Consider the following 14,115-nt stretch of genomic DNA (forward strand, 5'->3'; position numbering starts at 1 on the left):
TAGGGTTCAGAAAGTTAAAGCCCCTACTTCATAGCTGAACATAAACTTTTGGGGGGGGGTAGGGCAATGGGGGTTAAGTGACTTGCCCAGGGTCACACAGCTAATAAGTGTCAAGTATCTGAGGCCAAATTTGAACTCAGGTCCTCCTGAATCCAGGGCCAGTGCTTTATCCACTGCGCCACCTAGCTGTCCCCTGAACATAAACTTTTTAAATTAATTTTTTATAACAAGATCTTTTTGTATCTTTTTGTGAATTTTGATAGTAATCACTGGTGTTCCACTTATACTTCTATGAATGCTCTTTTAGCCTCCAGATCTAAGGAAACCCTAACAGCTTCAGAGACTTCCTCCACAAGTGAGGCTCTCAGACTCAGTCAAATAAAGCAGCTTTGAGGGTGAAGCCCAGAGGCAAGCAGGTAATGGAGCTGCTGATGTCTGGGCTTTCGATAACCTGATTTGGTGACACCTGAAGTGTAGGGCAGGGCATGAGGACCCCCAGAATCAACATTACAAATAGGAGCATTGCCCACCTCCCACTCTAAAAGGCTCTTTTTAGTATATTTTTATTTCATCATAGTGCTAGAAACCAAAATGTTGGCACATAGACCTGAGGGAACTTTTACGATAAATTTGGAAATTTCACTTTTCTTTTTGCAATGATTATTTATCAGGAACGACGATTTGTTATTGTTATTAGAGGGACGTTCTTGTGAATACCTGATTCTTTTGTTCCTGTTTCTGTTGTGCTAAAAATTCTTCTCTTTCTTTTTCAACTCGAAGCTGTCGTGCTATTTTCAGCATCCGTTGATGATTCTGCACTGTTTCCACCTAGGGAAAAAGGTCACCCATAGTCCGTATCACTGTCAGGCTTGAGAACAAAAGTGGGATGATCACAGGACTCAGAAATCCACTGAGTGGTTTCTTTTGGTAAACACTCATGTTTCCCCATGACAGCAAGATTCTGGACTCAGGGACCTTTAAAAGCTCTGGCTTTCTATTTCCTGTCCATCAATTAGTGACTTGATTCCATCCTCGTATGAACACTATGCTCATCTTAATCCTTGTTTGCATTCCTAAATCTTTTCAAGTCCTTGGACTGCGACACATACCTCACAGTGTTAGTTTTTCCTTACCCTTTTCTTCAAACGCTCTACCCTCTTAATGAGCTGATCTTTCTCTTCCTCCATTGCACTGATGTCCTAAAAGGCAATCACAGAGACCCTTAAAAATGAAAACAGGCTGTGAAAGTCCTATATTCATAAAATACTACTGCCATATTCTTAATTAATAGCTACACCATTAAGGAAAATAGAGTCTCTTTTAGAAGATGCACATTTCTGGTTTCTCCCTGGACCTATTTATGCAGGGAAATTTAGTTGGCAGCATGAGAGTCAATCAAGAAAAGCAACCAAAACAGATTAGAATGAAACAAGGTAAAGTTGCCAACAATACATTTTCCATGTTGGTTCCAAATATAAGAATGAGACTTTCGGCAAAAACCTCTCATAATGGAGGCATAAACGTCTTAATTACTCAAGAATAGCTGCAATTACATCTCTTTTGCACTGGTTAAATACTAAACCAAGGTAGAATCACAATGACAATGATATGTCAATTTTCCATGAAAATTATTTCAAGACAATGGCCTCAACACAGAAAATTTTACCTAGTTTTGCTAATAAATATATCCCCTTTTTGAATGTCCATAATAAATAAGCCTCCTCCCTTCTTACCAACTCTAAAGCCTTTCAATAAAAAAAGTACCAGTATCTTATTTACAGTAAACATTAAAAAAAATTCATGGTAATTGTCCATGCAGTATACAAAGCCATGTGGTTCACAAAAAGTAATGTGATCTTGACCATCACTTTATTAATGTCTTCTTCAGTGAAGACCAAATCTATAGGATAAACTTGTCAAATGTTGCTGAAAACCTAGTCAGTGTAAACATTATATGAAAAAATCCCCTCGATTAGAGGGGAAAAGTAATCTCAAGCTATCTACATACCCTTAAACTAGTTATAATTTCCCCTTGTTATTTACCCTTCGTATTTCTGCAGTAGAAAATCCAGATGTTTTGAGTTGTTCACATTCTTTATGTAAAGTTTTGAAACCTTCCATCAGCTCTTCATACTAAAAATATAAGTAAAAGGAACCAATCCATAAATGCATTCCTAGAGCCACTTGGTCTTCATTATTTAATGAGAGTTTATCTACTCTTAATAAAAATCACTTTCTAAGTACAGCATTCTGAAAGCGTGCTTGCTAACCTACGAGGCCCTTAAAACAAAGCTTTAAATCAGAGAAGAATACACAGAAGTAGGGGGCAGCTGGGTGGCGCAGTGGATAAAGCACCGGACCTGGATTCCAGAGGACCTGAGTTCAAATCCAGCCTCAGACACTTGACACTTACTAGTTGTGTGACCCTGGGCAAGTCACTTAACCCTCATTGCCCCGCAAAGCAAACAAACAAAAAAACCAGAATACACAAAAGTAGGCTTGCTTTTCTATAAGAAGATGATAGGAAACTAAGCATTTTCCTTTCCACACAACATTCTAAACAATTCACATATTAAATACCTAGTATTTTTTACTGAAAAAGATAATTAACATATTTTCCTAATTTTGGCTATTACTAAGTGATTTATTGAGTGCATAACACACTGTATAGTCCCCTTAAACCAAAAGGTGACTTGGGAGGCACAGCATACATAATGTAAAACATATCATACTGAAGAAAGTACACATACATAATAAATCATATTGTACTTGAAGAAACAGTCACCAAAAACTTGTGAGTATGCATGTTCAATTCAGTAGGCCATACCAATTCAAGGAATTAAAATAAATTGTCTTTAAACAGTTCTGATTTGCTTCATAAGAAACAAATCCTTATAACCCTATAATTGTTTGGTTAATTAACTGAGTATATACAGTGAAACAAATAAATTTCCTCCCAGAGAAATTCATTTCTTACAACATTATTTATGGAAAAAATTCATGTATATTTCCAACAAACAAAACTGTAGGCTTATAATACGGTAGAGAGATGAGCTATGTAAATAAACAATTATAATACAAATTTTAAAATTAACTGCAAAAGAGACAAGCCTTAAGGAGTAAATGAAGAGATTGAAGGCAAGAAGGATCCCTTTGAGCTATAGCAATGATTATCGCTGTTGTTGTCTGTTCTTCGTTCCTGAAGAGGACAGTGACATCAGGATAAGGTCATGACTTACAGAGAATTGGATTGAAGTGAGGGAGGGCTGTGCAAGGTCATCAGCCTCACTCTCTCCTCCAGAGCCCTCTGGGTCCAGTGGCAAGATATACATTGGGACAACTGGAGATGGCCCTGGGTGTTTAAGGCAATTGGGGTTAAGTGACTTGCCCAGGGTCACACAGCTAGTAGGTGTCTCAGGGAGACACCTGACTCCAGGGCTGTGCTCTGTCCACTGCACTGCCTGGCTGCCCCCTAGAGGCCTCAGGAAGCCTTCATTCCTCCCCAGGTTCTAATCCTGACTGTCTGAGCTTTCTCGTCATCTCCCAGCAGGAAGATGCCTACATTCCTCTGTGTGCTCCACAGTGACCTCCAACTACGCCCAGTTCCTTTGAGGGACTGTTTTCCTACCTTAGAGCAGAAGTTCCTTGAGGGCAGGGCCTGCCTGTCCTGCTTCTATTTGTATCCCCAACACCTAGTACAGTGTCTGGCACATAATAAGCACTTGCTGAGGAGGCACCAAGTGGCTCACTTTTTAGAGCTTTGGGCCTGGAATTCACATCCGGCCTCAGACACTTCCTGGCTGCGTGACCCTGGGCAAGTCACTTTGCCTCTGTTTTGCCTCCAGTATGTCTGCCAAGAAAACCCCATGGAGAGTGTGGTCCACAGGCTTGTGAAGAGTCCACCTGAAGCGACTGAACGACAACAATGCTTATTGAAGGAATCGCAAGTGCAACGTTGGAAGGGTTCTCTGAGGCACTGCAGACCAACCCAGAACTGAACAGAAATCCCCTCTACCCAGTCCTGGTGTAAAGAGCACAAGTGACAGGAAACCACCAACCTCCCACGTCTACAGCAGCCCATCTCTATTCTCCATCCCACTCTAGTATAGCTCTGATTGTTAGAAGTGCTTTCTTACATCATGTCTAACCTAGCTTCTCATGCAACATCCATTCACTGTCCCTAATTCAGACCCCTAGGATCAAACAGAGCAAGTGCAGTCCTTCCAGGTGAAAACCCTCTGGTTCCTTGGAGACAGCTACCATGCTTCCCCCAAGTCTTCTCTTGTCCAGTCCAGATCTTCCCATTTCCTTCAGTGGGTCCTCATATGGTATGATCTCAGAGTCCTTCAGCATATAGGCTGCCCTCTTCTGGAGGCCTGAAAATTCATCAATGTCCTTCCTAAAATAGGACATCAGGACTGAGCAGCATCACCTTGCCATCAGCCTCTAGCTGCCAGGCTCACTTGGGCTCTCCCACCATCATCGATGTGTCCCCTCCCACTCCCCCAGTACAGACCCATCATCATGGAGACGGCTTAGGCTTTGGTACTCACACTCCATCAATAGCCACCGTTGCTTCTGCCCCTCTGACTGGAGGCCTAGAGGGCCCATCAGAAACTCCTCCCACTGCCTCCCTCTGTAGAAGGCTCTAAATCCCAGCCGTCTTTTTATTTGCCACGAGGGGCTGTTCTGTTTTCACTCCACCACCAGCAGCATCATCATGGCCCCAGACAGCCCCCTCCACTTCTCAGCTTCCTTTCACGTATTGTCTTCCCCCATTAGATTGTAAGCTCCTTGAGGGTAGGGGCTGTTTTTCTTATTTGTATCCCTAATACTTAGCACAATGCTTGGTACATAGGAGGTACTTAGTAAATGCTTATCTGAGCGCAGAGTTCAAGGCAGTACCATCACCTCCCATCCTGGACATCATGCCTCTCTTAATGTAACCCAAGATCACATTAGCTTTTCTAGCTGCCATATCACACTGCTAACTCACTGGGCCAGCAGTGCACTCTTTCAAACAAACTTCACCAGCTTGTATGTCTGAAGTTGATTTCTTTGAACCCAAGTATAAGACTTTCTGTTCATGCCTGTTAAATGTTATCTTACTAGATGTGGCCCAATATTCCGGCTTGGGGAAAGGGTCAGTCTAGCATACCCCATCTTTGATAAGAGTCATGTTGGCTTTTTGTGATCACAGCTTCCTTTTCTAATGGTCACCAACCATCCCTTCAATAATATACTCAAGAATTTTGACAGGAATTAAAAGAAAACTCTGTGGCATCATAAATGTCCACAGTCTTTTCAAGGTCACTAACAATGGTCTAGTAATCACACTGTGCACTTTCTCCAGTGTCCTGATATATTGTCATCTGGGCCTAGTGATCTCAGCTCATTCAGGACATGCCATCTTCCTATGTGAGTTTCGAATCTTGATCTGTCATTTTGGGTGGGTCTACTGCAGTCCAAAGATCATTCTTCATGGCAAAGAAAAGAGAAGCAAAATCAGAATTAAGTAGCTCTGTCTTCTCTCCATTTGTCCATTAGCATCATCATCTCATCAGTCCTATCCCATCTCTGATCCTTTTTTCCCCCCCAATAGAATGAAAAAATCCCTTTTCTTCCTGTTTGCTTTCCTTAACCCGCCTTAGCAAATGATGCACCTATAATACTACTCCTCCCAAACAGCTGGTACCTATTGCTTTTACATCTTTTCCACATATACCCTTTTTCCTCCCCTAGTGGATAGCCAATGAGCTCTCCATTCTGACAAAGAATAAGAGGGATAAAGGCAATTCAGCAAAACTAACCAGAGCATCTAATCATCTAGTCCAGCCCCCTCATTTTCCAGGTGCTCTAGTCTACCCCCTTCATTCTGCAAATGAGGAAACTCTATTCAGAAACTATTCTATCCAGAGTCTCTACTGACCTTCCACTAAAGGTTCTCCACTAGGAAGGAACACCTGAACAAGGTCTCAAAGGAAAGAATGCCGATGTTTATACAGTGCTTTCAGGTTTACAAAGTGCTTTAATAAAGGATATCTTTGGATTCTCATAACTACCCCCTTTTTTACATATGAAGAAACCAAGGCTCAGAAATTAGGTGATTTAACCACAGTTCATACAGCTAGTCACTTGGGTGTTGGAGTACAAACCTGATTCTCTCCTGATGCCAAACCTAACACCCTTTCCGGGCTATGATGGTGTCCTATATGTCAAAAGACAGCGATAGGGGCAGCTAGATGGCACAGTGGATAGAGCACCGGCCCTGGAGTCAGGAGTACCTGAGTTCAAATCTGACCTCAGACACTTAACACTTACTAGCTGTGTGACCCTGGGCAAGTCATTTAACCCCAACTGCCTCACTAAAAAAAAAAAAAAAAAAAAAGACAGCGATAGGAGAACAGACCACCATTTCAGGTATGGCAGACCGCATACGCAGAGACATGGAGGCTACAGACAGCATGATAAAAGCAGAAAATTGTAACATGCCTAATTTGATTAGAGCCTAGAAAACATGAAAGGAAGTACTGTGAAATAAGGTAGATTGTAAGAAAAACCCAGGTTGCGGCAGGCCCTAAATGTCAGACCAAAGAGTATGGGTTGTATTTAAGTAAGCAATATGAAGCTGCTGAGGACTCTTGAACAGCAGGGAAATGTGATCAGACCTATGCTTTGGAAACATGACTTTAGCATGGAGGACGAATGGGGAAGAAACCAGGGTCAGGAGGATCAGTTAGCAGGATACTGCAATATTCCATATTAGAAGTGATAAGGGCAATGGCAGTAGAAAGAGGAGATGGATGCTAGAAATATTTCACAGGCAGTTAGTAGGGCTTTTCAACTGATCTGATACAGGAAGAGAGGGAGAGTGGAGTCAAAAATGTTTCATTTGTCTCCCTATTAAGAGTTCAAATTCTTTAAGTAGCAAACAATGAGTCCTTTAATTCTTTTGCATTTCTCCCACAGAACTATCTACTACAATGTTCTATCTATTGCTCAATAAATTCATTCTTAATAGAGATTCTGAAGCACTCAGGCTTGTAGTTATATACAGGAAATTGTTACATGGGAATGTGAGAGTGTAATTCCATTGTCCTATATCTCATGATCCTGAATACTTCTGTTATTTAGTATAATAAAACATAATTCTTGTAAACTTCAACCCAGAAATTCTATAAGGGAACATACTTTGCTAATAGTTTACATAAGACTATGAAGGTGAAAATCATCTCGCGTGCGCGCTCTCTTTCTCTCTCTCTCTCTCACAGACACACACAAAATATATATATTCTTAGAGATATGGTAATACTTGAATATTGTTAATACTTTCTTTTCTTTTTATAGATATTTGGTATCACTGGAGAAATTAACATCCATTAGAATATGCCTAGAAGCCCATTACAGTTGGTTTTAAAACTCAGTTTACTTAAGATGTACCTGTTTATTGGTGTCAGCCACAGTTTCATCCTGAAGGAACTCAGCTGGGACCTCAAGCTTTATTAAGAAGCGAGCTAAGTATGCTCTTTTCTTGAGTTCATTAGTTCGCTGAAGAAGCCAGTGTAGAACCGGGTGAATTACAGGTTTACTCCCAATAACCAGGCCCTGGCGAAAGGTACTCCTGAACAAATAAGAGAAGTTCATCTGAAACAACAGATACAGTTGCTCAAAACCCAACTGATTTCTGACTACTGTCCAGAATGAAGTTTGGGAAGAGTTAAAGGACAGTTATTCTGAAGCAAACCTGCCTATTATCAAACAACGGAAGCACATAACAGGCACCAAACACAGTACCAGTATTATTTGAGAACTAGGATAAGATCTGATAAAGGCATTAATTGTTTCGGTCAATTTATATTGACTGTTGATATTGTTATTTTTTTCAACTACTATGAAAGGACAAAAGTGATGACCTATCTGAGCTGGAAGAAAATCTGATAGCTAGGCTTTCTTTGATGAAAGGAAAGAACTGGCCCACTTAACAATGCTCATAAGGCTTCTGAATGACAGAACAGAAGCATAATAATAAGCATAGTAAGAGGCATAATATTATTTTAAAATCCAGTAAAATTCTGAACTTGACTTGAAAGACTATACAAAGTTTTGAATTTATTAAAATATGTATTTTAACGAAGCAAAAAATGAGCAGATCCTTACATGTCAGTGGCATTTCCTGGAGGTTTATATTTAAGGATACCAAGAAGGCTCAACATCCGCTTAGCTGTCTGATCTGGCATCTCCTCTCTTATATCAACAACTTGCTGGTAAGTAAAGAAAAGTGAACACATACTTACTTCACAAAGATGGAACAATGGACACATTAAAAAAGAAAACTATGTGGGTGAAATGCGTTCTTTTATTACAGGTTAAGTAACACCATAGCTTTGTATAAAGCAGGTATTATTTCAGAAACATTAGTTCAGAAACATTCAAGGTCCTCAAATTATACATAAAAGTAGGGCCAGGAGTCATAGCATGGTTGACAAGCTAAAATAAAATATCCTGAGCCAACAAAGGAAAGGGATTAGTGTATAAGCATGTGGTAGCCTGCACCAAAATAGCAGTTATTGTGAAAGCATTTTCATTCCAACGCCAAGTATGCTCACCCCTGGAAATGGAGAATAATTCCTATATAAGGTACAAAGAGATCATAGAAATTCAAGCGTAGAAGGGCCTTTGGTAGTGTGGCGCAGTGAAGAACCATGCTAGCTTTGGAGATGGATGACTTGGTGTGACTCTGGGAAAAGTGACTTCCCTTCTCTAGGCCAGCTTCCTCATCTGTAAAATGAAAGGGTTGGCCTAGATAACTTCCCAAGTCCCTTCCATGTCCCTACTAACCAGGTCTAAGTATACCAGAGAGCTAAAGAGATGTCTAGTCCAAGTCCCTCCTTTCACAACAGAGCAAAATGGAGCTTTGGGAGATTCAAGTTACTGGCCCAAGGACTCAGTGAGATCAGCAGCAGTGCCCAAATCTCCTAACTCCTAGCTCAGGGTCCCTCCTATAACACAGTGCAGCCCAATTACACTTGTAGTCGGAGAGGCTAATGGAGGAGACACAGACATGGCCTTAATTAATTTCTACTGTTTCAAATTTCACTTCTTACCTTCGGGTCAATCTCGGCAAGAACATCATTGAGAACTTGTAATAGTTGCATTGGCTCCAGGGAATCAAATGTGATTAAATTGTAGTTCTTCTTAAAAGGCTCCTTATTGAGCTTTTCCACAATGAACTTGATTTGATCACTCATAATTAGGTCCTTAAAATTATACTAAAGAACAAAAATACGAAGTTCTTCAATGATGGAAATAAAAGTTTTACAAGATGAAAATTAAGAATCACAAAGCACATGGAAATGCAATACAGCATAGCAAGCATAATACTGTAAAAAGCGAGGGTATTTTTATGTAGAGAAATCAGGGTATGTAAATATCATGAAGAAAATCACAGAAAAGGGAGTTATTAAATTAACTGATGTTTACCACTAATAACCTTCGCTCCTACCTCCCTTCAACCACCAGTTGGAGTGGCCATGGCTGGAAACATTGCTCTGGATTGAGCTCCTCTCAAAATCCCACATTGGGACAATAATCCCCTGCTCTCCTCACTCCCTCATTCCTACTGAAGCTACTCTTCTCCCCCCCCCCCGTTTTATTCTCCCCATCTCTCAGCCTTTCCCTACACCATCCTATCCTTTCAAATGTCATTTCCTCTCTGAACTCTTCCAGGATCTCCCCAGCCAGATAGGAGCTCCTTCTTCTGAATACCACAGTATTTTGTTTGTACTTTTCTTCTACATTTATTTTATACTTGATTTTCATTATAATTGTCGCTTATCTTTCTTATCCTTTTTTAAAGGGGGAGGAGAAAGGAGGGTGTCTGGGTCTTATTTCATCACTGTGGAAACTCTCCATTTGTAGATGGGCAATTCTGTATAATTCATCATCTCACCTGGGAAACAGCTTTAATAATGATCCCATAGTCACACAGCTGGTATTTGTCAGAGGGAGACCTTGAACTCAGCCTTTTATCCACTGAGCGAAATGATACCTCTCCAACAGATTATGGATAAGAGCTAGACGAACATCCTCTGACCAGCTGCCTCAGCACTTAGGACAGTGCTTGTACACAGCAGCTACTTAGACCCCATTTGTTGAATTGAATATTTGATGTTTCAATCAGTCAACCAACCAGCAATCATAAAGCACAACACTTTGCTGGGGGACGAGGGGACACAAAGATAAAAATCCAACAGTCCCTGCCTCCCAGGAACTAAATCTAAAAGGAAAAATAGCAGGCCCACATCTAAGTATATGCAAAATAAATACAAGGTAATATGTGTGTGGGAGAGGGGAAGCAGGAAGGGATCCAGAAAGGCCTTCTGTAGGAGGTAGAGTTTGATCTGAATTTGAAAGAATAAAGGACAAAAACAATCATATAAATTAACAGTAGCTTGTAGCCAAGGACTAGAAATATAAGACCCAGGCTAAAAGAAATCTGACTGCGAACATGAAAGAATCTTAATAAAAATTCTAAATTTGATCTATATATTGGCACAGCTCTATCAAGCTACCAGTTTCCCCCCATCTAATATATTGTTAGTTAAGCAAAGGAAGGAGAGGTGAAAATTTACCTACCTGCCAGCATAGAAAGCATTAAACTTTAACTGCATTTTTTGAGTAGGATCTCAATCTGAAGTAGGCATATAAAATTATGCCAGTGGGAGTTCATAAAATATTAATGTGTATAAATTATTTGAATTCTTAAAAAGTGATCATCAATATCAAATACTTATTTAGTATTTTGAAGAAAATTATTTGAAAAGCAGGACCCTTGTAAAAAAAATTCTTCTGAAATTTAAAGAAGATCTCTGACTTCATTAATGATGTTACTAATTCCATCGACACAGATCACATTGTAACAAATTAGATGACTTTCTGGGAGTTGCTGCAGCCCCCAAAATTCATTAACTGGTAGTCACCCTCCAGGTGCTAAGGATCTCCAAATTTAAGTAGGCTGGTCCTCCGGAGTCAGACCCAATACCTAGGTTCACCTCTAAGGCACCTGAGTAAATCTTTAGTGGAGGTTGAAAAACAAAGAAAATCCTCTTGCAGGGGGCACCTAGGTGGTGAAGTGGATAAAACACTGGGCCCTGGATTCAGGAGGACCTGAATTCAAATCCAACCTCAGACACTTGTTAGCTGTGTGACCTTGGGCAAGTCACTTAACCCTCGTTGCCCCACAAAAAAAGAACAACAACAAAATCCTATTGCCCCTTCTCCAAAAGCAATAAGGATGTGGATAGAGCACCGGCCCTGGAGTCAGGAGTACCTGAGTTCAAATCCAGCCTCAGACACTTAACACTTACTAGCTGTGTGACCTTGGGCAAGTCACTTAACCCCAATTGCCTCACTAAAAAAAACAAACAAAAGCAATAAGGATAACAGGAAATGATGATAATAAGTGAGGGATTTGGGGCTTGGGGGTCATTTTATATAATCAAAGCCTTTATATTAATGGAACTTCCTGATAAGTACTCAAGCTTGTCTTGTTTTAAAATATTTAAGTACATACCCAATTCACAAATTGTATATGAATGACTTCTGATGGGCTGTGATCTGCACCTGTAGAAGGGAATAAACCTACAACAGTAAGACCCCAGATCAAAGATCCAGTTCTAATTTTATAGACCCTTTAGAAAAGCAAACCCCTGCCTCTTCTAAATCCTAGTAATGATTTGTTAAAAAGCCATCCACAAATGAGCAAAATGACTTTGCCAAACAGCAAGAGGATGTTACTTCTGATCCTCTGTTTTTTAAGGTTCTCATCCTGGTTTTCAAATGCTCAATTTTTTCCCTAATGAAGGAACACCACGCACATGACACTGATGTACTAAAATGTACCGAACAGGTAGGCCCATCTTTCTGCCCACTGGGTTCACTGCTCTAAAAATAAGTAAAGCAATTAATCTCCAAATTTCATCAGAAGGTCATCACACGAACTCACAAACCATTTACCCAAATTAGAACCCAAAGGGAGAAAGAAATTAAAACCAGGACATCACACGCTTCTCAAGTAGCTTAATACAGTGGGGGGGAAAAAGCACTGGATCTGGAAATCAGAAGACCTGGGTTCAAATCCCACCTCTCTTACCTACTCCCTATGTGATTTTGAGCAAGTTACCTCATCACCTGAGCCTCACTCAGTTTCCTCAACCGTAAAATTGGGGGATTGGGCTAAATTGTCCTCTGAAGTCTCAGCTCAATGCTGCTCTAGTAACCTTAGATGTGACAGGGGCAGGAATGACATACGGCTGAAAAGGAGGTAAGCCCCCCCCAAAAAAACTGGGGAATCGGGAGACAGGGGTGCTTGTCCCATCTCTGCCACTGACACGTTTAAAGAGGAAATTCACACGCTGCATACTGGGTAGATCCTTTCCAGTTGAGGTTCAATGACCCCCCCCCAAAAAAAATTATTAAAAAGCTGTGTTGTGAAGGTGAGTTCTGTTAAGGCAAATTTGTGGCTCTTGGTGGGTCCCAGTGGATAACCGGGTTAATCATTATTGAGGAGGGGGTGAGGAATTAGAGGATCAAAAGATCACTGACTTGGAACTGGATGGGACCTTCAAGGCCATCTGGTTCAACTCCCATTTTACCCAAGGGGAAACTGAGGCCATTTAGTAAAACCCCCTCGTTTTACAAGTGGGGAAACCGAGGCCCGGAGAATTTGTTAAGAGAGCACCTAACTGGACCTGCTACAGGGCCTTCAAAGCCACTTAGCCCCATTGTTCGGGTACCACAAATGTGGAATGGAAGGATCCTCAGGAGCCAATTGGGCTACCCCCTTCCTTTTACAGATGGGGAAACTGAGGCCCAGAGCGGCGAAGAAACTTGCTGAGGTCAGGTCCCTGGACTCCCCCGCCCCCACCGTCCTTTCTCTCGGGGGAAGGGGGGAGCCCTCCGGGCCGCCCTCCATCCCCGGGCCGGGCCTCGCCTCGGCCCCAGAACCTGGAAGAGTCGAGAGGAGTAGGGGGGCTTTTCAGGGAGGCGGCGGGGGCCCCCCTCCCGAGCCCGGAGCCCGGAAGGGGTCGGCGTTACCTCAACTCCTCACGACGCGACTTTTTTTCCCCGAGGGTTGGGGCTGGGGGCGGGGGAGAGCCTCGCTATGGGGCTACTGGAGACAGAGCCGCTTAGCAACGGTTGCTAGGCCGGGGTGCTTCGTCACTTCCGGTGGGGCGGGGCGGAGGAGGAGAGGGTGCGCGCTCGCTGGTTTCCCCCCGCCCCGTTCTCCTGGAGGAGCGCGTGGCTGGTGGGGGAGAGAGGGAGGGAGGCGCGCGCCCAGGTCTGGCTGCAAAGCGCGTGCGCGGGTTGCAAGGCGGTCTCCCGAATCCTGCAGCTCAGTGCACCGCAGAGGGCTGCACCTGGGGACCATGGCGCTATAATTTCCTGCGGAGTGGGCTGGAATTAGAACTATCAGAACCAGGCCCATTATATGCATGCTTTTGTTTAAAAAAAAAAAAGGCTAAAAAAAAAAAAAACAAACCACCCAACCCATTATTCTTCAAGGATTCTGCAGGCTCAGAGTGGATTTAGGTGCCTGCATTAAGATGTGACTGCGGATGCAGCATCCCTGCGGGTCTGGGGCTTGCAAACTGCATGGCTGCATGCCAGATCTCGTGCTGCGGGGGAGACAGAGACCCCTATAGGCAGACGGAGACCCCTTTAGGCAGAAGGCCCAGTTTCGCATTCTATTTCCCTCCCCCCCACCTCCCCACCGCTCCGAGTTTCTCTAAAAGCAGGGGATTGGACTAGATCACAAGTGTTAAACCTGGGGTCCCTGGACGTGGGACGATATTTTGGCCACTCCATTTCTTGGTCATTTCCTTTGTAATCCTATGCATTTTTATTAATCCTGTGTTAGTTTCCTCTCTTTCCAGACCAATACCTAGGTAGTTTGTGGCAACTCTTGCCCCCCTCCCCCCACTGCCTCCCCTTTTGCCAGGGAAATCTGCCAGCGCCAGATACCTGACATTTTATCAATTTCTCTGGGTCTAAGTTTCCCTATCTGTAAAACGTGAAGGTTGTCAGGAGTTGTTACAAGATTTGCTTTCAACAGAG

At 42.3% G+C, this 14,115-nt stretch overlaps 1 protein-coding gene across 3 annotated transcripts in view; it reads right to left on the minus strand.

The window, feature by feature from the left end:
- The window catches only part of IFT81 (intraflagellar transport 81), an 81,002-nt gene extending 67,794 nt beyond the window's left edge, over positions 1–13,208 (minus strand). Inside the window, exons 1-8 of one of the 3 annotated variants that reach the window (XM_043975102.1) lie at positions 13,096–13,208; positions 11,573–11,622; positions 9,105–9,269; positions 8,158–8,261; positions 7,441–7,621; positions 2,044–2,133; positions 1,134–1,199; positions 718–828 (exon numbers count right to left, since the gene is read on the minus strand). In XM_043975102.1, coding sequence (XP_043831037.1) covers positions 718–828; positions 1,134–1,199; positions 2,044–2,133; positions 7,441–7,621; positions 8,158–8,261; positions 9,105–9,248 — 696 coding nt within the window. In that variant the 5' untranslated portion in view covers positions 9,249–9,269; positions 11,573–11,622; positions 13,096–13,208. Of the gene's footprint in view, positions 1–717; positions 829–1,133; positions 1,200–2,043; positions 2,134–7,440; positions 7,622–8,157; positions 8,262–8,606; positions 8,779–9,104; positions 9,270–11,572; positions 11,623–13,095 lie in introns of those variants that run through there. The other 2 variants (XM_043975103.1, XM_043975104.1) reach the window with 2 other exon arrangements.
- Positions 13,209–14,115: the final 907 nt, after the last annotated feature.

Source organism: Dromiciops gliroides, chromosome 1 (assembly GCF_019393635.1).
Source record: "Dromiciops gliroides isolate mDroGli1 chromosome 1, mDroGli1.pri, whole genome shotgun sequence".
Classification (NCBI taxonomy): domain Eukaryota; kingdom Metazoa; phylum Chordata; class Mammalia; order Microbiotheria; family Microbiotheriidae; genus Dromiciops; species Dromiciops gliroides.